The sequence below is a fragment of the Anolis sagrei genome, chromosome 5, assembly GCF_037176765.1.
Source record: "Anolis sagrei isolate rAnoSag1 chromosome 5, rAnoSag1.mat, whole genome shotgun sequence".
NCBI lineage: Eukaryota > Metazoa > Chordata > Lepidosauria > Squamata > Dactyloidae > Anolis > Anolis sagrei.
The window spans coordinates 90,555,345-90,578,754 of NC_090025.1; the positions used below are offsets into that span (position 1 = coordinate 90,555,345).

A 23,410-nucleotide genomic window follows, 5' to 3' on the forward strand; every position below is an offset into this window, starting at 1 on the left:
GAGGAGCTGAGGAGCCTTCTAATCAAGGTGAAAGAAGAAAGCGCAAAAGCTGGGTTGCAGCTAAACATAAAAAAAACCAAGATTATGGCAACAAGAATGATTGACAGCTGGAAAATAGAGGGAGAAAATGTGGAGGCCGTGACAGACTTTGTATTTCTAGGCGCAAACATTAATGCAGATGCAGACTGTGGCCAGGAAATCAGAAGACGCTTACTTCTTGGGAGGAGAGCAATGTCCAGTCTCGATAAAATAGTAAAGAGCAGAGACATCACACTGGCAACAAAGATCCGCCTAGTCAAAGCCATGGTATTCCCTGTAGTAACCTACGGATGTGAGAGCTGGACCTTAGGGAAGGCTGAGTGAAGGAAGATCGATGCTTTTGAGCTGTGGTGTTGGAGGAAAGTTCTGAGAGTGCCTTGGACTGCGAGAAGATCCAACCAGTCCATCCTCCAAGAAATAAAGCCCGGCTGCTCACTGGAGGGAAGGATACTAGAGACAAAGTTGAAGTACTTTGGCCACATCATGAGGAGACAGCAAAGCCTAGAGAAGACAATTATGCTGGGGAAAGTGGAAGGCAAAAGGAAGAGGGGCCGACCAAGGGCAAGATGTATGGATGGCATCCTTGAAGTGACTGGACTGACCTTGAAGGAGCTGGGGGTGGTGACGGCCGACAGGGAGCTCTGGCATGGGCTGGTCCATGAGGTTACGAAGAGTCGGAGACGACTGAACGAATGAACAACAACGACATAAGGTTCGAACCGGCAAACTGTTTTAATATATATTTATAACTGTTTTTAATGTATGCTAATTGTATTTTTGTTATGTTATTATATTGTGTCGTCATCAAATAGTTGCCTGTTGCTTGTTGGAAGCTGCCCTGAGTCCCTCTTTGGAGATTGAGAAGGACGGGGTATAAATGTTCTAAATAAATAAAATGTCTTATAAAAGATTTGAATGCTAAGTAAAATGCAATCCATTTTTGCTTATTTATGCCTATTGTGAACAGCCAATTGAAAATGCAGTACAGCTATGCATTCTTCCTGAGAAGGCCCATTGAGGTCGGTGGTGTTCTCAAGAAACTAAGTCCTGGGCTGAAATCTCCATGTCAAAATAAGGACAACTCCTTTACAGTTTAGGACTTAGCCAGCACCAGCTATGGCATCTGTACTTTGCATATTAATTTTCCCCATCAGGGAAACCATCAGAGCCCCTCTTAGACAAATGGGAAGAGGCTCCTATGAAGTTTAATTAATTAATTAATTAATTAATTAATTATTTCGGATACTTCTATCCCTCCCTTCTCAACCCCCTAAGGGGGACTCAGGGCGGCTTCCAACCGGCATGCGTTTGAGGCCTACAATTCAACACAATAAAATACATAGTAACAATAATTATAAACAGTTAAAACGTTACATTAATACAATAAAAAGCCAGCCTAGTGGCCATTGTTTCACCAAGTCCGTAATTAATAAATTCATTCCGCTTATCATAGTCCATTTCCAAAGTTTTAGTTGTCATTGTCCTTGTCAGTCTGCCAGATTATCCAAAGGCCTGGTCCCATATCCATGTTTTTAATTTCCTTCTGAAAGAGAGGAGGGATGGGTGTGATCCTGGACTCCTCGCTAAGCTTGGAACCCCAGGTCTCGGCGGTGTCCAGGGGAGCATTTGCACAACTCAAACTTGTGCGCCAGCTGCGCCCGTACCTTGGGAAGTCGGACTTGGCCACGGTGGTCCACGCTCTGGTCACATCCCGGATTGATTACTGCAACGCGCTCTACGTGGGGTTGCCCTTGAAGACGGCCCGGAAGCTTCAGATGGTCCAGCGCTCGGCAGCCAGGTTGCTAACAGGAGCGGCACTCAGGGAGCACACCACTCCTCTGCTGAGCCAGCTCCACTGGCTGCCAATCCGCTACCGGGCTCAATTCAAGGCTGGCCTTGGCCTATAAAGCCCTAAACGGTTCTGGCCCCGCTTACCTCTCCGAACGCATTTCCGCCTACGAACCGACTAGAATATTAAGATCGTCTGGGGAGGCCCTGCTCTCGATCCCGCCTGCGTCACAGGTGCGCTTGGCGGGGACGAGAGACAGGGCCTTCTCAGTGGTGGCCCCTCGGCTATGGAATGCCTTACCAGCAGACATCAGATAGGCACCTTTGTTGCTAGCGTTTCGGAGAATGGTCAAGACCTGGCTTTACGAACAAGCGTTTGGCTAGGCAACGCAACTAACTAAGGAAGACGGTAACTGAACATAGGAACGGCACAATGACTATGAGAATTGGATCTGACTTTAACGGAGGCGCTATATATGTTGTTTGTTGATTTGTCTGTCTGATGTTAATTGTTGTGGAGCGACGTTGTCGTCCCGGTTGTTGTATTGTTGTGTTTTTAATTGCACTGTAAACCGCATTGAGTCGCCTGTCAAGGGCTGAAATATGCGGTATAAAAGTGAAGCAAATAAATTAATAAAAAAATAAATAAAATAAATGATGATGATCTAATCTCCCCAGGGAGTGAATTCCATTGGCAGGGGGCCACCACCGAGAAGGCCCTGTCCCTCGTCTCCACCAATCTCATCTGTGACAAGAGCAGGGCCGAGAGTAGGGCCCCTCCAGAAGATCTTAAATTCCTAGGCGGGATGTAGAAGGAGATACGTTCGGACAGGTACACTGTGCTGGTGCCATACAGGGTTTTATAGGTCAAAACCAGCACTTTGAATTGTGCTCGGAACTGAATCGGCAGCCAGTGGAGCTGACATAACAGAGGGGTGGTATGCTCTCTGTATGAATGCCGTGGATGTGGCGTACCTGGATTTCAGTAAGGCCTTCGACAAGGTCCCCTATGACCTTCTGGCAGACAAACTAGTCCAATGTGGGCTAGGCAAAACTACGGTGAGGTGGATCTGGAATTGGTTAAATGGACGAACCCAGAGGGTGCTCACCAATGCTTCCTCTTCATCTTGGAAAGAAGTGACAAGTGGAGTGCCGCAGGGTTCCGTCCTGGGCCCGGTCCTGTTCAACATCTTTATTAATGACTTAGATGAAGGGCTAGAAGGCATGATCATCAAGTTTGCAGACGACACCAAATTGGGAGGGATAGCCAATACTCCAGGGGACAAGAGCAGGATTCAAAACGATCTTGACAGATTAGAGAGATGGGCCGAAACTAACAAAATGAAGTTCTTGCTGAGGTTGAAGATGACTTTCTTTTTGTGAGAAGACCAAGGCAAAGAAGGCATTAAGTAGTTCTGCCTTTTCCCTCTGCCCTGTCAGCATTGCCCCATCTTCTCCTCGAAGAGGTCCTATCGCCTCCTTCTTTTTCCTTTTTCTACTGACATAAGAAAAGAAGCCCTTTTTAATGTTCCTGGCAAGCCTGAGCTCATTTTGTGCTTTAGCCTTGTGGACCATTTCCCTACAGGTGTTGGCTATTTGTTTGAATTCTTCTTATCATACATACTAGGGAAAGTTCCTCCCTTTCTTCTGAATTTCTTTCAGTGAGATAAGAAGTTTCATTTTCTTTATGTGAAAATTAAACGTTGACATGATTTCAAAAAACTCATAGCTGAGGAATTGGCTGGTACTCCATAGGCAATTTAAACAGCTGCCTTGCATCCCAATTCTGGGAGAAAGATGGGATGATGACCACAATGACTATGATGTAATTATTCTCTTTCACTTCTGAGATGGCTCATAAAACGGACATTTAAAAACTTATTTAGTGTTTAAATCTTGTTCTTACCCTTGGAGCACTCCAGTTGAGTTTAGGAAAAACGCTGCCACCTAGTGAACTGATGGCTTCTTCAACTTTAAGTGCGAACTCAGGGAATTCTGGTGCCTATGCAGACAACAAATGAGGTAAATTTGCAAAAGCAAAATCTAGCATAGATGGATTAGATCAAAAAACAACTTAACTGCCGAGGTTGCTGTGCATAAAACAATATTTACAATTACCATATATACTCGAGTATAAGCCTACCCGAATATAAACAGAGGCACCTAATTTTACCACAAAAACTGGGGAAATGTATCGACTCAAATATACGCTGAGAGTGGGAAATGAAGCAGCTACTGGTAAATTTCAAAATAAAACAGATACAAATAAAATTACATTAATTGAGGCATCGGTAGGTTCAATGTTTTGAATATTTACATAACACTGTAATTTAAGATAACACTGTCCAACTCTGATTCTAAGCTTCTTCAAGGTAAATGCGCTTATGTATCCTTCCAATAATAATAGAGCAACATAATAAATGTAATAATAATAATAGAGTAAAATAATGAAATATAATAATAACAACAATAATAAAGTAAAATGTAATGCAATAATAGAGTAAAATGATAAATCTAATAATAACAATAGAGTAAAATAATACATGTGATAAAAATAATAACAGAGTAAAATAATAAATAACCTTGACCCGAGAACATTTTCAGCCTATAAAAAGGACTGAAAAACTAGGCTTATACTTGAGTATAAATGGTATATCTGCAGTTTAGTTTCAAGTCTGATAAACAATTAGGCAAGATGTTAGAAATCATAGACCTGGAAGTTTCCTCAAGGACCATCTGGGCTAATTCCCTGCCACACTGGAGAACAAAACTGAAACCCGTCTGAGAGATAATAATCGGACTTCCATTTAAATACATGCAGGGATGGAGAGCTACCATCCTTTGAGTTCTTATAGTAAAAAACATTCATCTTAATGTTTAGATGACTCTTTTCTTGTAACTTGAATCCATTGGTTTGTATTATAGGAGGATCAACATTTGGGTGTCGAGGGGGGACAGGGAGGAGGAAACTCTGCTCCTCTTACCTTAACTTGGGATGGCAGTGAGGACAATTGTGGCCCTAAGTCGGAGAAAGTTACTCCATCTTCCACATGACATTTCTTGAGATATTCAGAATGGCTATCAGGTCACCTCTCATGTCTTCTCTTCTCCTCCCCAAACTGATAATCTAGGGCATGGTTTTCAGGCCTTTGATAATTTTGGTCTCCTTTCTTTGGACATGTGTCAGCTTCTCCATATCCTTCTTGAACTGTGGTGCCCAGAAAAGGACATTCAATTCCAGCTAAGGTCTGACCAGAACAGAATAGAAGGGCGCCACTACTTCTCTTGATATGGTCACTATATTCATACTGATGCTCCTCAGATTTTCATAGGATTTTTTGGTCATTACAACAGATAGCTGACTAATGCTTAGTTTGTGATCTGCTAGGACCTCTAAATAAATCAAGATTGAAAGAATAAAAAGTGGCTCATGTTCAAGCCCTGGGGTTGCCTTTGTCAAAACATAACAACAACAACAACAACAACAACACAATAATAATAATAATAATAATAATAATAATCTTTATTTATACCCCGCCACCATCTCCCCAGTGGGGACTCAGAGCGGCTTACATGGGGCCAAGCCTGGACAACATATTACAGCAGAATAAAAACAAAAACATAAACAACAGGCAACATCATCAAAATTACGTAAGGAAAAAAAAATCCAGTAAACTCAGTTACAATAAAAGCGGGCGGGCCACATATACAGGATAAAACAATTAAAAGACTCTGATGAGATAAAAATAGGAGCGGGTTATTTGCAGAGGGCTCATAAAAACAAACAGAGTAGTGAAACTAAACTTCCCATTTGGGGGGCGTGTACTCCAGTGGCAGAAGAGTTGAGGGGAGCAATAATATCATGTTGTGCACCTACTCGCCAAAGTCGCAACGGAATAGCCAGGTTTTAAGGTTCTTTTTTAATGTTTCTAGTGAAGGGGCTTTCCTGATCTCTCCAGGTAATGAGTTCCAAAGTCAAAGGAGAAGGCTCCCTTGTGCCCACAAGACAAGCTTGTGAGAGTGGTATGGGTGAAAGGAGGGCCTTCCCCGAAGATTGAAGGGCCCGGGTTGGTACGTGGAGGAAGATACGGTCACGAAGGTAGGCGGGTCCTAAACTGTTTAAGGCTTTGTAGGTGATAACCTGTACCTTGAATTGGGACCGGAAAATAAACGGCAGCCAGTGGAGTTCCTTAAACATAAGTGAGGTTAAACATAAGTCAGGTTACAGTCTTAAGATGGAAAGTGAGAGAAGAGTGAAGGTATTCATATTAATTTCTACCAGGATTTAATATGATTTCCCTTTCTGCCATTTCCACTGGGACAGTCTACCACATGACACATAGTGATGGTTACAAATTGTCTCCCAACAGCTGTTTGCACCAATTGTCTCATGTAATTCATACTTTTATCTGTGGTTAGTATCTCAAAAATAACATGTATGAATGAAGCTTTATTTAGTTCCTTGAAAAAGCTACTTTTGTTAAAGCTTATGGCTAAAAAAAGTAAAATGGAATTGCATTGGAAGACTGGCATAATGTTTGAAAAAGGGAGGAATAATGTCTGACTACTGAGATAGTTTTTCTTGACTCTAAGCATATGACTCTAAGCCCAGGAACATTAGTTTTCAAGTATGTAGATAAATAAACTTGTTAAAATGTTTTAAAGGTAATGTTTTAAATATGATCAATAAGGTTGCACACACACTGCATTTTTATTTCATTTTAAGTAAATTACTCTGATAAGCTATGATCTTTTCAATTACATCCAACTTCTAATTTAAGCCCCAGGGGAGTGGCGGCATATAAGTTTAAATAATAAATAAATAAATAAATAAATAAAAGCTCATCCTGTCTAGTGAAATCAGATACAACTGAGTACTCGTGGTAAGTAAAGAACATACCTTTTCTCTGAATATTAGTTTTATCTGATAAACACAATTCCTGAAAATATAAAATGTTAATAAAAAGAATTTTAACATTAAAAAAATAAAAAGAGCCTTACCGTAAGTGTTGTAGTGTTCTCATCATCAGACCACTAAAGAAGGAAATAAAATGAAACAAGTTTTCCCTCTAAAAATAGTTCCACCAGGTTTCTGCATGGGAGCAATTTAAGAGATGTTTGCAAAGTTAGTTCTCATTACAGGATTGGGAGAGAGGGATGTCTTTTCCAGTCTACTTGTTCAATGCTCTCAACTATGACTATTATGAAAACTCTCTGACATAATAAAAAAGGAAGGAGAAATAAAAAAAGGTTCCAGAGGCAAAAGATGCAGCATTGCTTATGCCTTGGAAAGTGCTCGTTCCTCAAACTCTAAGCATATGAAAGTGAATATTTTTGTATATGGTTAGAGTTCTACAAAAAGCTCAAATGAGATGTATAGGCTGTAAAAAAATTAACTACTTGCAAGGCTGAAAATAAGTGAAATTATAAAAAGCAGAATGGGGAAAATAAAATAATTTACCCCATTCTGCTTTTTATAATTTCACTTATATATATTTTGCTGGGGTCCTGAAGAAAATCTTTCCTTCAATGATGCTATTTGCATTAGAGGAAAATCTCTACGTGTTACTTTTCCATCTCAATTCATCCCTAATAATTAACATTCACTCATACTCAACTGATATTACTTGCATTCTGCAAAAGCTTACACATATAAAATGCAAAGATGCATTAACAGTTAATTCTGCTTTGGCCTTCAGGCAGCAGCTCACAATGTGTAATAAGGTTCTGCCATTGCAGGTTCCCATTCTAGGGCATATCAGCGTTCTCATTTTGTGTCAGAAGAAATACCAAAAGCAATTGTTACATGCTTCCCATAGAGTGAGATAAGGCCACAAAAACCAATTTAAGGTCACATATGACTTTCAGAAAGGAATCCCTAAGATAGACAAAAATAAAAAAAACAACTTCCCTTATCACCTTTCTAGTGAGATTGTTGTAGTAGAGCCTGTGAGTAACGTTACAAACAGTAGTATGGGATGCAGAGGTACTTAAATGCAGTGCCACTGGCAATGCTGCATCTTTTGCTTCTGGAAGGGGAAAAAGGGTTACTCGGGAGCAGGAATCTGATGATGAGCAGCAGAGAAAGAGGATCCAGAACATATTTACAGTACCTACAGATGAAGAGTTGTTTGAGGGATTCTCTGGGGATGATGGGTCAATGAGTGAAGGAGAAGAGGGAGGCACCATGGATTGTAGTATGGGTGCCAGAAGGGGAAAAGGGGTTACTCGGGAGCAGGAATCTGATGATGAGCAGCAGAGAAAGAGGATCCGGAACATACTTACAGCACCTACAGATGAGGAGTCGTTTGAGGGATTCTCTGGGGATGATGGGTCAATGAGTGAAGGAGAAGAAGGAGACACCACGGACTGGACTAAGATAAGAGAAGTGCAAGCTATTTGTGAGACACCAACAACTAGTGATGCCTTTATGGGATTCTCTGGGGGTGAAGACTGGCAATCAGGGGATCCAACTGAGTCCTGGGGGGACCTAAGTCTTGACAGGAGATGGAGGAATTGGAGGGGAAGACAAGGGAATTCACGTGAAGAGCTGGGAGCAACTGCGAGGGATAATGATGGGGCGGTGGTCAGTTCATCTTCTGATGATGATTGGTAAATAAAAGTGGGTTCAGGGGTGATGGGTCCTTGCAGAAGGGAAGGTGTTGGTGAGCGTTCGTGTGTTGGATGCTGTGTATTGGAATAGATTCTTGTAGACTTGCTGCTGCTTGTTGTTGTTGTTGTTGTTATTATTATTATTATTATTATTAAACTTTATTTGTACCCCGCTAGCATCTCCCGAAGGACTCGATGCGGCTTACAAAGGCCAAGGCCTCAAACAACAACAACAGACAATAACAATATAATACAAGCAAATTAAAACATAAGCAATAACAACAACAACATTACACTATTACGCAATAAAACCAGGGCCGGGCCAATGAAGGGTACAGGTTAAAAAGTGCTGGGTGTAAGAGGTGATATGTTGGGGTTCTGGGCAAGTGCAATGTGCAGAGAGTCTTAAGCTCTAATAAAGTGCTTCTGGGATGTAGTGCTGGAGGTTATCCTATTCCGGAAAGGCACATCGGAATAGCCAGGTCTTCAAGTTCTTCCTAAAAACCGCCAATGTGGGTGCTAGTCTAATGTCTTTGGGGAGGGTGTTCCAAAGTTGGGGGGCAACCACAGAGAAGGCCCTGTCCCTCGTCCCCACCAAACGAGCCTGCGACGTAGGTGGAATTGTGAGCAGGGCCTCTCCGGATGAATGGAGGGAGCGCGTGGGTTCATTCGGAGAGGCCCTGCTCTCCGGACACGCTTGTTTCGTGTTTGGTGTTGGTTTAGGATCGGCAGTTTGGATCTCCTGATCGTTCGTGTGTTATTGACCCGGATTGGTTTCTCGTGAATGTGGACTTCTCCCTACCTGGACCGGTCTGGCTATAGACGCTGCTTCTGCGGACACTGGAGCAGCACTGTTTTGGATTTCTCCCGCTTCAACCCTGGACTTCGGCTGACGACGCTTCTCTTCCTGCGGCTCCTCCTTTTCGTTAACCAGTTGTGTAATCAGATCTCTGAATAGCACCATGCAAAGAAACAAGCTTTTCCATAACCAAGATATGGAAGCTTTTCTGTGGTGGCCCCTCGACTATGGAACGCCCTTCCCATGGAGGTAAGATCAGCCCCCTCGCTGATGGTGTTCCGAAGATTAAAAACCTGGATGTTCGGACAGGCATTTGGTTAATTCGGTGCAATGAATGTGATGATTAAAGGATTGGTAATATGGACGATGAAACTGGATCACGATTTTAGTCAGGAGATGCATTGGATTGTTATTGATGTACCAATATTGTGTATTATGTTTTTATGGTTTTAAATTGTATACTGTTGACTATTGTATTTGGTATTTTGTTGTAAACTGCGTTGAGTCGCCAGCTAGGCTGAGAAACAGCGGTATACAAGTATAGCAAATAAATAAATAAATAAATAAGATATAGCAACAGGTAGCTGAAGAACCGAGAATAAAGCTATCACACTTTGTACAAACCTGGATTTCCTCAGTCTCATCTTCATTGTTGTCTCCTTGGAAACACGTGGGAGGATCTTCCCTAGAATAAAAGTGAGGAAATTGAACCTGATTAATCTAAAATCACAAAAGCCTAAACATTTGAACATCTAAAATGTTAAGCTTGAGAATATTTTATTCCTGTACTTGTTAAATGACAAAAGGGGCCTAATAATGCAAGATAATGCTGCAAGAGGGAGAGTTGGGTTGGGGTGGGGGACAAAGGAGTAAAGTTTTGCTTCGTTCAAAAAAAGGCATAAGCAGAGTGGACATGGAGCTCCTTGTTTTACGAACCCAGCTTTAAGTGATAAATTGATAGATTATGTTGTACCTTAATTTTAGATGTTATGTTATAATTTGTTCTTATATGCTTGGTTATTATTTTTTCTTATGTATGCATTGGTTGTTGTATTCAGGCATTGACTGTTTGCCTTTTTGTGATTGGAATCTGCCCTGAGTCCCTTTGGGGAGATTTTATTTATTTATTTATTTATATGCCGCCCTTCTCACCCCGAAGGGGACTCAGAGCAGCTTACAAGGTATATATTACGTACAATATATTATATTATTAGCGAAGTACAATATCAGCATTAAACATTGCTATATTGCACCATACCACTATATCGTAATATTATTAGTAATATTACATGTAATATAAATATATAATTATAGTATCTTATTATTATATTGCATAGGGCAGAATATAAATAAAGTTATTATTATCATCATCATCATCGTCGTCATCATCATCATCCTAGTATACTGAATATGTAAGTTCCTGCACGAGAGTTAACTGGCTTCGCAAGGAAATAGTAATTTCCTCCACCCACAATGATGTTGATTTATGCCAACAAAATCTTCTAATGGATCTACTCACCCCATTCCCTGCTGTCTGTACAAAACCAAGATATGAATTCAATCACTTGATATGAATAGAGATGGGAAGGGATTGCAGTCTTCAAAATATGATTGGAATGAGAACAATATTTGTTCTGACCTATCTGACTCCCCCCCCCCCACCAATAATGCATTCTGTTCATTGATTTGTAACCAGAAGAAAAAAAATCTGATAATCCAGGCTACCATGTAAAAAAACCAAAATCATAGGTCACAGTTTTCAGAACTGTCGTCAAATCTGTGATTTTTGGGGGTATTCTGTCAGCCATATCTACCATGGAAAACAGTGTGGGGGGGGGGGATGGGTGCTACTTCTCAATCATATTTATTTATAAGATCTCTAGAAATTTTTGAACATTGGATACTCTTACCTGCCTGAAACTACCAAAGTTCCATCATCGAGTAAATAGTCTTTTACATTTTGTGGCAGTGGAATGATGATACTGAATGGGAGAGAAAGGAAACATGTAAATCTGAAAACACAGAAAAACAACTTTTCTATACAACAATGTTTTGTTAGTGCACTTCAGTAATATTAAACTTCTCAGTTTAACACAAAAGCATTCCTTAAAGGAAAAAATATTTTTGTCAAAGTATGAAAATAATTGTAAATCAAGTAGGAGCACATCTATCAAAGCCTTCCGGTAGATTTCAGCGGCCCAGAGAATAGAAGTAGTTCCAAATGATTTTTTTACACTATTCCTCCATGGTGCAGGATTTCATTTCTTTATACTGAGACAAACAGAAAATCAATATAGCACTTTCTTAATCCTTCAAATTGATCAATAGCGTTGTCCATGAAAAACACACCTTATTTCCTGTATTTTGAAGTTGTACACTGACACTCATTTTGGAATGGGGAAGATATGCAAACTGAGAATACACTGAAAGATGACAATATCAAGTATTCTAATTAATTGTTCCTATATTTATGAGACCCTCAAACAAATATATTCTCTTCCATATAAAAACTGATTGGGAAGTCAACTACCCCGTTCCCACTTTACCCCTAAAAAAACAGAACAAAAAACTGATGATAAGCAAAACACATTGCTCATAGACGTTGAAAATATTGCTCATGGATGTTAAGGCTTGATGGCTAGATGGAGCGTTATGTGTGAGAGAATGAAAAATATATGCTGTCCACTCTTTCTTCTCAAGCGCTATGGTGTAAGAGAATGAATTTTCCCTCACCTTCGGATAGTCTGGCTCTTGAAGTGAGGATACCAGGAAGAGAACTGACATTTCAGCACCTGCTCCTTCTTCATTCTTTGCAACTTCCTCACTTTGCAAGATGTCAGATCTGAAGAGGAAAATTGGGGATAATAGAGTTGTCGAGAGTGGGAATAAGGAAATAAAGGAAAAACACAGAAGGGCAAGCCTATCATAAAAATACCAGAACGTCACACATTCTGATAGAGCCCCAGCACCTGTTATATCAGTAGGAAACATAGACCCCCTTCTACACTGCTCTATACCTCAGGATCTAGTCCCAGATTATCTGCTTTCAAGTAGATTATATGTGTCTCCACTGACAGATAATTTGGGATAAGCAGATAAATTGGGAACCAGATCCAAGTATATAGGGGCAGCATGGAAGGGGCCTCAATGTAGTCTGAGGCCCCTTCCACACAGCTGCATAAAATCCACATTATCTGTTTTGAACTAGATTATATAGCAGTGTGGGCTCAGATAATCTAGTTCAAAGCAAATAATGTGGATTTTCTGAAGTGATAATCTGGAGGGGGGGGGACACAGAGGACAGTTCCCTCTTGTCTCCTGCATATGTCATCAGTTGGAGACCCCTCCGCCCTGCACCAGATGCTGCTCTGGGCCAGAGTGAAAAGAGAAGGGGACAGAAGGCAGTTCCACCTTGTATCCTGCACTATTCTTTTTTTAAAAAAAATCTTTTAAAAAAAAAGCCAGAATACATGATTATGATAAAATATCAGTAGAATTAGATAGATAGTATAGAGATAAAGTACTTAAGAAAAGAGTTGTAGGGTGGGTAGGGGTAGACAGTTTGGGAAGATGGAGTGGTCAGGAAGAAATAGCATAAGGGATTAAATCGGTGGTGAGTAAAAAAAAGTCAATAAATAGATAGACAGGGTTAAGAAAAAGAGAGTGAGAGAAAGGGAAAGAGAAGGAAAAAGTGAAAGGGTCTATGCAGGTAAGATTATAGAGTTTTTGACCTCCCTGTATCCTATGAGGTTCTTTCCTTTTCCTTTCTTTCCTTTTCCTTTCTAATAATATAATATAATGTATATACATATAATACATATAATATTTATAATATTATAATGTAATGCAATATAATACTACTACTAATAAGATGATATTATAATTATGTATTTATATTACATGTAATATTACTAATAGCATTAAAATATAATGGTATAGTACAATATAGTAATATTTAATACTGATATTGTACTATGCTAATAATATGTTTGCCATAGATGCAGGCGAAACGTCAGGAGAGAATGCCTCTAGACCATGGCCATATAGCCCGAAAAAACCTACAACAACCCACTTCTTTGTTGTTGTTCTTTCGGTCAGTCGTTTCCGACTCTTCGTGACTTCATGGACCAGTCCACGCCAGAGCTCCTTGTCAGTCGTCACCACCCCTAACTCCTTCAAGGTCAATCCAGTCACTTCAAGGATACCATCCATCCATCTTGTCCCTCTTCCTTTTTCCTTTCATTTTCCCCAGCACCATTGTCTTCTCTAAGCTTTCCTTTCTTCTCATGATGTGGCCAAAGTACTTCATCTTGGCCTCTACTATTCTTCCCTCCAATGAGCAGTCAGGCTTTATTTCTTGAAGTATGGACTGGTTGGATCTTCTCGCTGTCCAAGGCACTCTCAGAACTTTCCTCCAACACCCCAGTTCAAAAGCATCTATCTTCCTTCACTCAGCCTTCCCTATGGTCCAGCTCTCACATCCGTAGGTGACTACGGGAAATACCATTGCTTTAACTATGTGGATCTTTGTTGCCAGTGTGATGTCTCTAATCTTCACTATTTTATCAAGATTGGTCATTGCTCTCCTCCCAAGAAGTAGGCGTCTCCTGATTTTCTGGCTGCAGTCTGCGTCTGCAGTAATCTTTGCACCTAGATATACAAAGTTTGTCACTGCCTCCATGTTTCCCCCCTCTATTTGCCAGTTGTCAATCATTCTTGCCATAATCTTGGTTTTTTGTTTTTTTTGAAGTTTAACTACAACCCAGCTTTTGGGCTTTCTTCTTTCACCTTGATTGGTAGGCTCCTCAGCTCCTCATTGATTTTGGCCATCAAAGTGGTGTAATCCTCATATCTAAGGTTGTTAATGTTTCTTCCAGCAATTTTAACCCCAGTCTTGCATTCATCAAGCCCCGCACATCGCATGTGTTCTGCATACAAGTTAAAAAGGTTGGGTGAGAGTATGCAACCTTGCCGTACGCCTTTCCAATCTTGAACCAGTCTGTTGTTCCGTGGTCAGTTCTTACTGTTGCTACTTGGTCCTTGTACAGATTCCTCAGGAGAGAGATAAGGTGATTTGGTATCCCCATACCACCGAGAACTTTCCACAATTTATTATGATCCACACAGTCAAAGGTTTTAGAATAGTCAATAAAACAGAAATAGATGTTTTTCTGAAACTCCCTGCCTTTCTCCATTATCCAGCGGATATTGGCAATTTGGTCTCTCGTTCCTTTGCCTTTTCTAAACCCAGCTTGTACATCTGGCAACTCTCTCTCCATGTTACTTACTTACTTACTTACTTAGGCGATCCCTCATTGGACGAGTAAGATGGTCTTCCATTATGGATTTCCTTGTGGGTCCGTATGTGGCTGTGGAGCTCTATTCTTGCTCTGCATCTTCTTCCACAGTGAGGGCATTGGTTTCCAGGTGGAAGGCGGTCCCGGTCGGGGTTGGCTTGGCGCGCCTTCCTCCTGGCACGTTTCACTCTTTCACTCTCAACTCGTGCCTCCTCAAATTCTGCAGCACTGCTGGTCACAGCTGTCTTCCAGCTGGAGCGCTCAAGGGCCAGGGCTTCCCAGTTCTCAGTGTCTATGCCAGAGTTTTTAAGGTTGGCTTTGAGCCCATCTTTAAATCTCTTTTCCTGTCCACCAACATTCCGTTTTCCGTTCTTAAGTTCGGAGTAGAGCAACTGCTTTGGGAGACGGTGGTCAGGCATCCGGACAACGTGGCCGGCCCAGCGGAGTTGATGTTGGAGGACCATCGCTTCAATGCTGGTGGTCTTTGCTTCTTCCAGCACGCTGACGTTTGTCCGCTTGTCTTCCCAGGAGATTTGCAGGATTTTCCGGAGGCAGCACTGATGGAAACGCTCCAGGAGCTGCATGTGACGTCTGTAGACAGTCCACGTCTCACAGGCATAGAGCAGGGTTGGGAGGACAATAGCTTTATAGACAAGCACCTTGGTCTCCCTACGGATGTCCCGGTCCTCAAACACTCTCTGCTTCATTCTGGAAAATGCTGCACTTGCAGAGCTCAGGCGGTGTTGTATTTCGGCATCAATGTTGACTTTGGTGGAGAGGTGGCTGCCAAAGTAGCGGAAATGATCAACATTTTCTAATGTTACACCATTAAGCTGTATCACTGGCATTGGAGAGGGGTTGGCTGGTGCCTGCTGGAAAAGCACCTTGGATTTTTCAATGTTCAATGACAGGCCGAGCTTCTCGTATGCTTCTGCGAAGGTGTTTAGAGTGGCTTGTAGATCTTCTTCTGAATGCGCACAGATGACATTGTCATCAGCATATTGGAGTTCTATAACACATGTTGTTGTAACCTTGGTTTTGGCTTTCAGTCTGCTGAGGTTGAATAGCTTGCCATCTGTCCGATAGATTATTTCCACTCCGGTGGGAAGCTTCCCATCAACAAGGTGAAGTATCATAGCGATGAAGATGGAGAATAGAGTTGGGGCAATAACACATCCCTGTTTGACACCGGATTCCACTTTAAATGGGTCACTTTGGGAGCCACTGCTGTCCAAGACTGTTGCCATCATGTCATCATGGAGGAGCCGCAGGATGTTCACAAATTTGCTTGGGCACCCGATTTTGTGGAGGATGTTCCAGAGAGCGCTGCAATTCACTGTGTCGAATGCCTTTGCAAGGTCGATGAATGCCATGTACAGAGGTTGGTTTTGTTCCCTGCATTTTTCTTGGAGCTGTCGTGCAGTGAAGATCATGTCCACGGTTCCTCTGGAGGGGTGGAAGCCGTTCTGGGATTCTGGGAGGGTGTCTTCTGAGAGGGGCAGAAGGCGGTTTGCAAGGATTCTTGCGAGGATTTTCCCAGCAGAGGTTAGAAGGGAGATACCTCGATAGTTTCCGCAGTCTGTTCTTTCCCCTTTCTTGAAGAGGGTGATGATGGTGGCATCCTTGAAGTCTGCTGGGATTTTCTCGGTCACCCACACTTTTTCTATGAGCTGGTGGAGTTGGTGTGTCAGCTCAGGTCCTCCCTCTTTAAAGATTTCAGCAGGGATCCCATCTGGTCCACTGGCTTTATTATTCTTCTGTTGGCTGATGGCATTGCTGACTTCTTCTAAACTGGGCAGTGCTGCAAGCTCATCCCTGGTTTGTTGTTGTGGGATTTGTGAGAGGACCTCTTCGGCCACATTGGAGCTGCGGTTCAGGAGGCTTTGGTAGTGTTCTTTCCAACGCAGTGCAATTGAGTTTTGGTCCTTCAGGAGTTTGGTTCCATCTGATGAGCGTAGAGGCTGTATGCCATGGTTTCTTGGTGCGTAGATGACCTTTGTGGCTTTGAAAAATCCCTGAGCATTATGGGTATCTGCCAGGTGTTGGATTTCTTCGGCCTTCTTTGTCCACCAGATGTTCTTGAGCTCTCTTGTCCTTCTTTGGACCTCAGCTTTTGCACTGGCATAGATCTTTTTCTTAGCAGCACAGTTGATGTCTCTCTGCCATGCTTGGAAGGCTTTCCTTTTCTTGTCAATTAGCTGTTGGATCTCGATGTCATTTTCATCAAACCAGTCTTGATGTTTCTTGGCTTGGTATCCAATAGTTTCTTCGCAGGCTTGGATGATGGAGGTCTTCAGTTTGTTCCAATGTTCCTCAACATTTTCGGGGTGTACTGTGGGTAGATGGTTCTTGAGTGCTGTTTGGAGATGGGCTCATCTGGAGGGCTCCTGAAGGGCTTGGGTGTTCATTTTGCGCCTTGTCTTCCTTCCTTGGAGTCTGCGCTTGGGAGCGATCTTGATAGCCATCGAGGATCAAATTAGCCTGTGGTCAGTCCAGCAGTCGTCAGCACCTGTCATGGCTCTTGTGAGGAGTACGTCACGGCGGTCTCTGGCGCGTGTGATTACATAGTCTAAGAGGTGCCAATGCTTTGACCGGGGGTGCTTCCATGATGTCTTGAACTTGTTTTTCTGGCGGAAGAGCGTGTTGGTGATGACAAGGTTGTGCTCCGCACATTTGGTGAGAAGCAGGATGCCATTTGAGTTGCTGTTTCCAACCCCGTCTTTTCCTATGGTCCCTGGCCACAGGTCGAAGTCTCGCCCGACTCTTGATTTTGTCCTCCTTAGGTATCCCCGATAGGACGGTGTCCAGCTGACAGTAGAATTTCTCCTTGATGTCTTCGTCAGCATCTAGTGTTGGTGCATAGGCACTTATGATGGTTGCCCGTTGGTTTTTGGCAAGATCGATTCGGAGGGTTGAGAGTCGTTCGTTGATGCCAGTGGGTGCTTCGGACAGATGTTTCATCAGATCATTTCTGATGGCGAAGCCAACTCCGTGCATTCTTTGGTCTTTTTCGGGCAGTCCCTTCCAGAAGAAGGTGTAGCCTCCTTTTTCTTCCTTCAGCTGCCCCTCTCCTGCTCTCCGGGTCTCCTGAAGGGCTGCTATGTCGATGTTGAAGCGTCCCAGCTCCCTTGCAATGATGGCAGTTCTGCGTTCGGGGCGTTCACTGCCACTGTTGTCCATCAGAGTCCGTACGTTCCACGTACCGAAGTTCATTTTTCTTTTTTGGTCGCAGGGTGGTGACCCCACTGGACGCGGCAGTCCAGTCAGGGATAAGTGAGGCAGACTATGTTTAGGGCACCTTTTCTAGCCCCCTCCCCGTGTGGGGTGAGCAGAGTGGGTCCTAAAAAGGGCTGCTCAGTCGCGGATACAGCTGCCGAACTACTCAACTGCCTCGGACCTTGAGGTAGAACGACTGAGTCCGTACCCACCGCCCATGTGCCAGTCTGTGACTAGGGGCTTCCAGATTTCACAGTCCTGACCCCGTCGCCACTCGCTGATCGCCATGGGGCTTTGGTTGGTTTGTTTTTATTTTCTTTGGAAGACGCCTGTGCGTGGGTTTTTTTAATGTGTGGAGGTCAGTGCACAACTGATCAACACACAGACTTCACAGAGTGAGGTTCCACTGGTGATGTAGTTTAACACAATGACCGTGGCTTCTCAGTCTGTTGCAGCCTTCTTCCGCCTTCGCAGCCGTTGTAACATGTGCCATGTTATCCTCTGCCTGCTCCGCCGTTGAGGTCTTTGGGTCTTCGGACTGTGCTTGGTCTGGAACCTCCCCCGCAGCCACTCCTGGGAGTGCACAACTCCAGTTGTTGTGCCTACAGGTTCATCGGAACGCCCAAGCCCCCTCACCACGACAAGGTGACAGCCCATCGAGGGGGTCTCTCCATGTATTGCCGGAGTCTTTCTTGCAGGATCTTGAGCATTACCTTACTGGCATGAGAAATAAGGGCCACTGTACGGAAGTTTGAGCAGTCTTTAGCATTTCCCTTTTTTGGTATGGGGATATAAGTTCATTGTTTCCAGTCTGATGGCCATTCTTGTGTTTTCCATGTTTGCTGGCATATGGCATGCATACCTTGACCTCATAATCTTTCAAGATTTTAAACAGTTCAGCTGGGATCCCGTCATCTCCTGCTGCCTTGTTTTAGCAATGCTTCTTAAGGCCCATTCAATCTCAGGATATCTGGTTCTAATTCATTCACCACACCATCAAAATTATCCTCGATATTATTATTCTTCCTATAAAGGTCTTCTGTATAGTCTCACCACCTTCTCTTGATCTCTTCAGCTTCTGTATGTATATCTTCTGTATGTATATAGATATATGTATATCTTGTAAGCGTTCTAAGTCCCCTTTGGGGTGAGAAGGGCGGCATATAAATGTCGTAAAAATAAATAAATAATATGTATGTGTGGAAGGGCCCTTACAAAATGCACAATTGTGACAAAGCCCCCTTCTACACTGCCCTATAAAATCCAGATTATCTGATATGGCAATGTAGACAAAAATAATACAGTTCAAATCAGATGTGGATTTTCTGCTTTGATAACCTGGATTATCTGGCAGTGTAGAATGGGGCCTCAAAGATTCACTGTGCAAATAATAATTACACCTATCTAATCCAAAGTAATGACCCTTCTACACTGCCTATAATCCAGATTATCAAAGATGATGTCCCTAAATCTATTTGCCTATAAACAATATACATTTGTACATATCTTAGGTAAAGATTATAATATTTATAATATTACGATGTAATACAATATAATACTAGTAATAATAACTCAATATTATAATTATAATTATATATGTACATTACATGTAATATTACTAATAATATTAGAATATAATGGTATAGTGCAATATGGTAATATATACTGATATTGTACTATGCTAATAATATAATATATTGTATGAAAATATATATTGTAAGCCGCTCTGAGTCCCCTTCGGGTTGAGAAGGGCGGCATATAAATGCCGTAAATAAATAAATAAATAAATAAATAATAAAGACGTATTAATTCCCATGGTAAGCAGTTATCCCCACCATCTGATAGACTTTGACCGTGTGCGTAGAACTCCCTCTCTAGCTTTGTTTTCTTTCTCTCTCTCTCCTTACCTGCCGTTCTTCTCTGCCTTCCACACAAATCTTCCTCACTTCCGGAATAGAGCGGTGACAGACAAACCAATGAAAATAGAAGAGGGTTTATCCTGCATTCTGATTGGGCAAAACTTGTACTGACGTGCCTCTAGACGAATCAAAAGCAGCCTGGGGTCGGACAGTGTGAGGCAGCACAGGCCTAACTCTGTCTGCGTCAGGAGCAGGGCTCCCACCCGCTCGAATGAGGAACAGTGCAAAATAAAGGAGCAAGAAGAGTGAACCCAGAAGTTGGGTATCTTTGAGTGAGTCTACCCTAGAAAGGCCTCAGAGAGACCTCCGAATTCCTCTACGAACAAGGCACGTGCGCACAATTTCGATCCGCTTTGACCGTAGAGAGAGCACTTTAACAGAGAGTCAGCTGCCATTGAGGTTTCGGAGGCGGCGTTGTTCTCCCGCGCGCTCCTTCCAACCAATCAACGGGAAGAACCCCAAAGCGCTGTGCTTCCTCCTCTCTGGAAGGTTTCAGGTAAGCGCGAGACGAGCTCCGGAGCAGGCGCGCGTGGCTGTAAGAACACGTGACCGTTTCGCCCGAGGGAATTCTGCGGCACTCAAGGTTCCACAGCGCGTATCCATAGCAACAGCTTCGATAGCTGCTTCAGCTGCTATCGAAGTATTATAAGGAGTGTAGTGTGGACGCTAGGGTGTTCTTTTACCCGTTGCAGAAAACTATGAGAAGGAAAAGGGGCAAGGAGCACGTTGAATTCAAACCACGCAGTTATGGCGCCTGTCAGCAGCTGGGCTTGAGCCTAGGGACCCTTCCACGTAGCCATATAACCTAGAATATCAAGGTAGATGATCCACAATATCTGCTTTGAATTGGGTTATCTGAGCTCACATGGCCATATAATCCAGTTCAATGTGGATTTTATACATCTGTGTGGAAGGGGCCTAGGCTGGGGAAAACAAGGAAGCAAAGTCTTTCCTCGTGCAAAAATTAGCATAATTACTTTCGCAAGACATAAATATCTATTTATTATTTATTTACAACATTTATATGCCGCCCTTCTCACCCCAAAGGGGACTCAGAGCGGCTTACAAGATATATATACATCCAACATATATTATTAGTATAGTACAATATCTGTCCAGTCTCGATAAAATAGTGAAGAGTAGAGACATCAGACTGGCAACAAAGATCCGCCTAGTCAAAGCCATGGTATTCCCTGTAGTCACCTACGGATGTGAGAGCTGGACCTTGGGGAAGGCTGAGCGAAGGAAGATCGATGCTTTTGAGCTGTGGTGTTGGAGGAAAGTGCTGAGAGTGCCTTGGACTGCGAGAAGATCCAACCAGTCCATCCTCCAGGAAATAAAGCCCGACTGCTCACTGGAGGGAAAGATACTGGAGACAAAGTTGAAGTACTTTGGCCACATCATGAGGAGACAGGAAAGCCTAGAGAAGACAATTATGCTGGGGAAAGTGGAAGGCAAAAGGAAGAGGGGCCGACCAAGGGCAAGATGGATGGATGGCATCCTTGAAGTGACTGGACTGACCTTGAGGGAGCTGGGGGTGGTAACGGCTGACAGGGAGCTCTGGCGTGGGCTGGTCCATGAGGTCACGAGGAGTCGGAGACGACTGAACGAATGAACAACAACACAATATCTGTATTATATATTACTATATTGTACTATACCATTATATTGTAATGTTGTCAGTAATATTACATGTAATGTAAAATATATAATTATAATATATTATTAGTAGTATTATATTGTATTTATTATATATGATTATTTATTTATGACATTTATATGTTGCCCTTCTCTCCCCGAAGGGGACTCAGAGCGGCTTACAAGGTATACCACTATATCGTAATATTATTAGTAATATTACATGTAATATAAATATATAATTAGGTCATATTATTAGTAGTATTATATTGCATTACATTATAATATTATATATATTAAATGTATATACAATATATTATATTATATTATTAGAATAGCACAGGAGACAAGGTGGAACTGTCCCCTGGCCCCCTCTCTCTTCACTCTGGCCCAGAGCGACAGTTGGTGCTGGAGAGAGGGGTCTCCAGCTGATGACATATCCAGGAGACAAGATGGAACTGTCCCCTGGCCTCCCCTCTCTTTACTGGCCCACAGCAGAAGCTGGTGCCGGGGGGAGGGACCTCCAGCCAATGGCACATCCAGGAGACAAGATGGAACTGTCCCCTGGCCTCCCCTCTCCTCATTCTGACCCACAGCGGTATTATATTATAATATTATAAATACATGTATACACACTATATTATATTATATTGCATTATATTATATTGCTAGCTTGGGGACCCGGTGCTGCCTGGGTTATTAGAGAAAGTGGGTAATGGCGGTTCTGTATGCCAAGTTTGGTCTTTATCAGTCATTGGATGAGGGTGGCAGTGGTTTCAGTTAAGTGAGTGAAGGTACTGCAAGTCCCATTATCCAAAGTCCATCCTCCTTCAAACTGCAACAAGATGTAGAGTGGGTCATGGGGGCTCTGTGTGCCAAGTTTGGTCTTGATTGGTCATTAGATGAGGGTTGCAGCAATCTTGGAAGGAAGTGAAGGTACTTGAAGTCCCATCATCCATGGTCTGTTCTCCTCCAAACTGCACCAGGATGTAGAGTGGGAAATTGGGGCTCCATGTTCCAAGTTTGGTCTTGATTAGTCATTGGCGAGGGTCTCAGTGGTCTCAGAAAGTGAGTGAAGTTACTGCAAGTCCCATCATCCATCTCCATTTTTTTCCAAATGACACCAGGATGTAAAGTGGGTCATGAGAGATCTATGTACCAAGTTTGGTCTTGATCAGTCATTGGAAGAGGTTCGCAGAGGTCTCAGAATGTGAGTGAAGGTACTGGAAGTCCCATCATCCATGGTCAACCCTCCTACAAAATTGCAGCAAGATGTAGAGCAGGTCATGGGGGCTTGTGTGCCAAGTTTGGTCTTGATCAGTCATTGGTGAGGGTCTCAGTGGTCTCAGGAAGTGAGTGAAGTGACTGCAAGTCCCATCATCCATTGACAAATTCTTCCAAACCGCACCAGGATGTAGAGTGGGTCATGCGTACTCTCTGTGTAAATTGATCCATCATTGTTGGCAGTTGTAATGGTCTTAGGAAGGGAGTGCAGGTATTGCAAGTCCCATCGTCCATGGTACATCCTCCCCCAAACTGCACCAGGATGTAGAGTGCGTCATGGAGACTCAGTGTGCCAAGTTTGGTCTTTATCGCTAATTGGATGAGGTTTGCAGTGGTCTCAGGAATTGAGCAAAGGTACTGCAAGTCCCATAATCCATGGTCCATCCCCGGCCAAACCACACCAGAACATAAGGTGGGTCATGAGAGGTCTTCTTCTGCGAGGAAGACAACAAGGAAGGAAGGAGAAGCAGAAGGAGGAGAAGGCCTCTCTGGGGGAGGAAGAGAAGGGAACGAGACCCAGCAGCGGCGTCCACCAAGCTTGTAAGGCTCCTCCGTGCTGCCCCCTCCCTCTTGCCTCTCTGGGGGAGGAAGAGAAGGGAACGAGACCCAGCAGCGGCGTCCACCAAGCTTGTAAGGCTCCTCCGTGCTGCCCCCTCCCTCTTGCCTCTCTGGGGGAGGAAGAGAAGGGAACGAGACCCAGCAGCGGCGTCCACCAAGCTTGTAAGGCTCCTCCGTGCTGCCCCCTCCCTCTTGCCTCTCTGGGGGAGGAAGAGAAGGGAACGAGACCCAGCAGCGGCGTCCACCAAGCTTGTAAGGCT

At 43.1% G+C, this 23,410-nt stretch overlaps 2 protein-coding genes across 11 annotated transcripts in view; one reads left to right on the forward strand and one right to left on the reverse strand.

The window, feature by feature from the left end:
- CDC123 (cell division cycle 123) overlaps positions 1 to 23,410 on the reverse strand; it is a 350,374-nt gene that overhangs the window by 47,680 nt on the left and 279,284 nt on the right. For 2 of the 7 annotated variants that reach the window (XM_067468873.1, XM_067468871.1), the window contains exons 1-7: positions 19,659 to 19,755; positions 11,972 to 12,080; positions 11,149 to 11,220; positions 9,863 to 9,923; positions 6,829 to 6,861; positions 5,975 to 6,016; positions 3,734 to 3,829 (exon numbers count right to left, since the gene is read on the reverse strand). In XM_067468873.1, coding sequence (XP_067324974.1) covers positions 3,734 to 3,829; positions 5,975 to 6,016; positions 6,829 to 6,861; positions 9,863 to 9,923; positions 11,149 to 11,220; positions 11,972 to 12,045 — 378 coding nt within the window. In that variant the 5' untranslated portion in view covers positions 12,046 to 12,080; positions 19,659 to 19,755. The other 5 variants (XM_067468868.1, XM_067468870.1, XM_067468869.1 and 2 more) reach the window with 5 other exon arrangements.
- Positions 20,077 to 23,410, forward strand: part of NUDT5 (nudix hydrolase 5) — a 57,209-nt gene continuing 53,875 nt past the window's right edge. For 3 of the 4 annotated variants that reach the window (XM_060778274.2, XM_060778277.2, XM_067468874.1), the window contains exon 1: positions 20,077 to 20,166. The gene's annotated coding sequence lies outside the window, so the exon portion shown is untranslated. The other variant, XM_060778275.2, reaches the window with a different exon arrangement.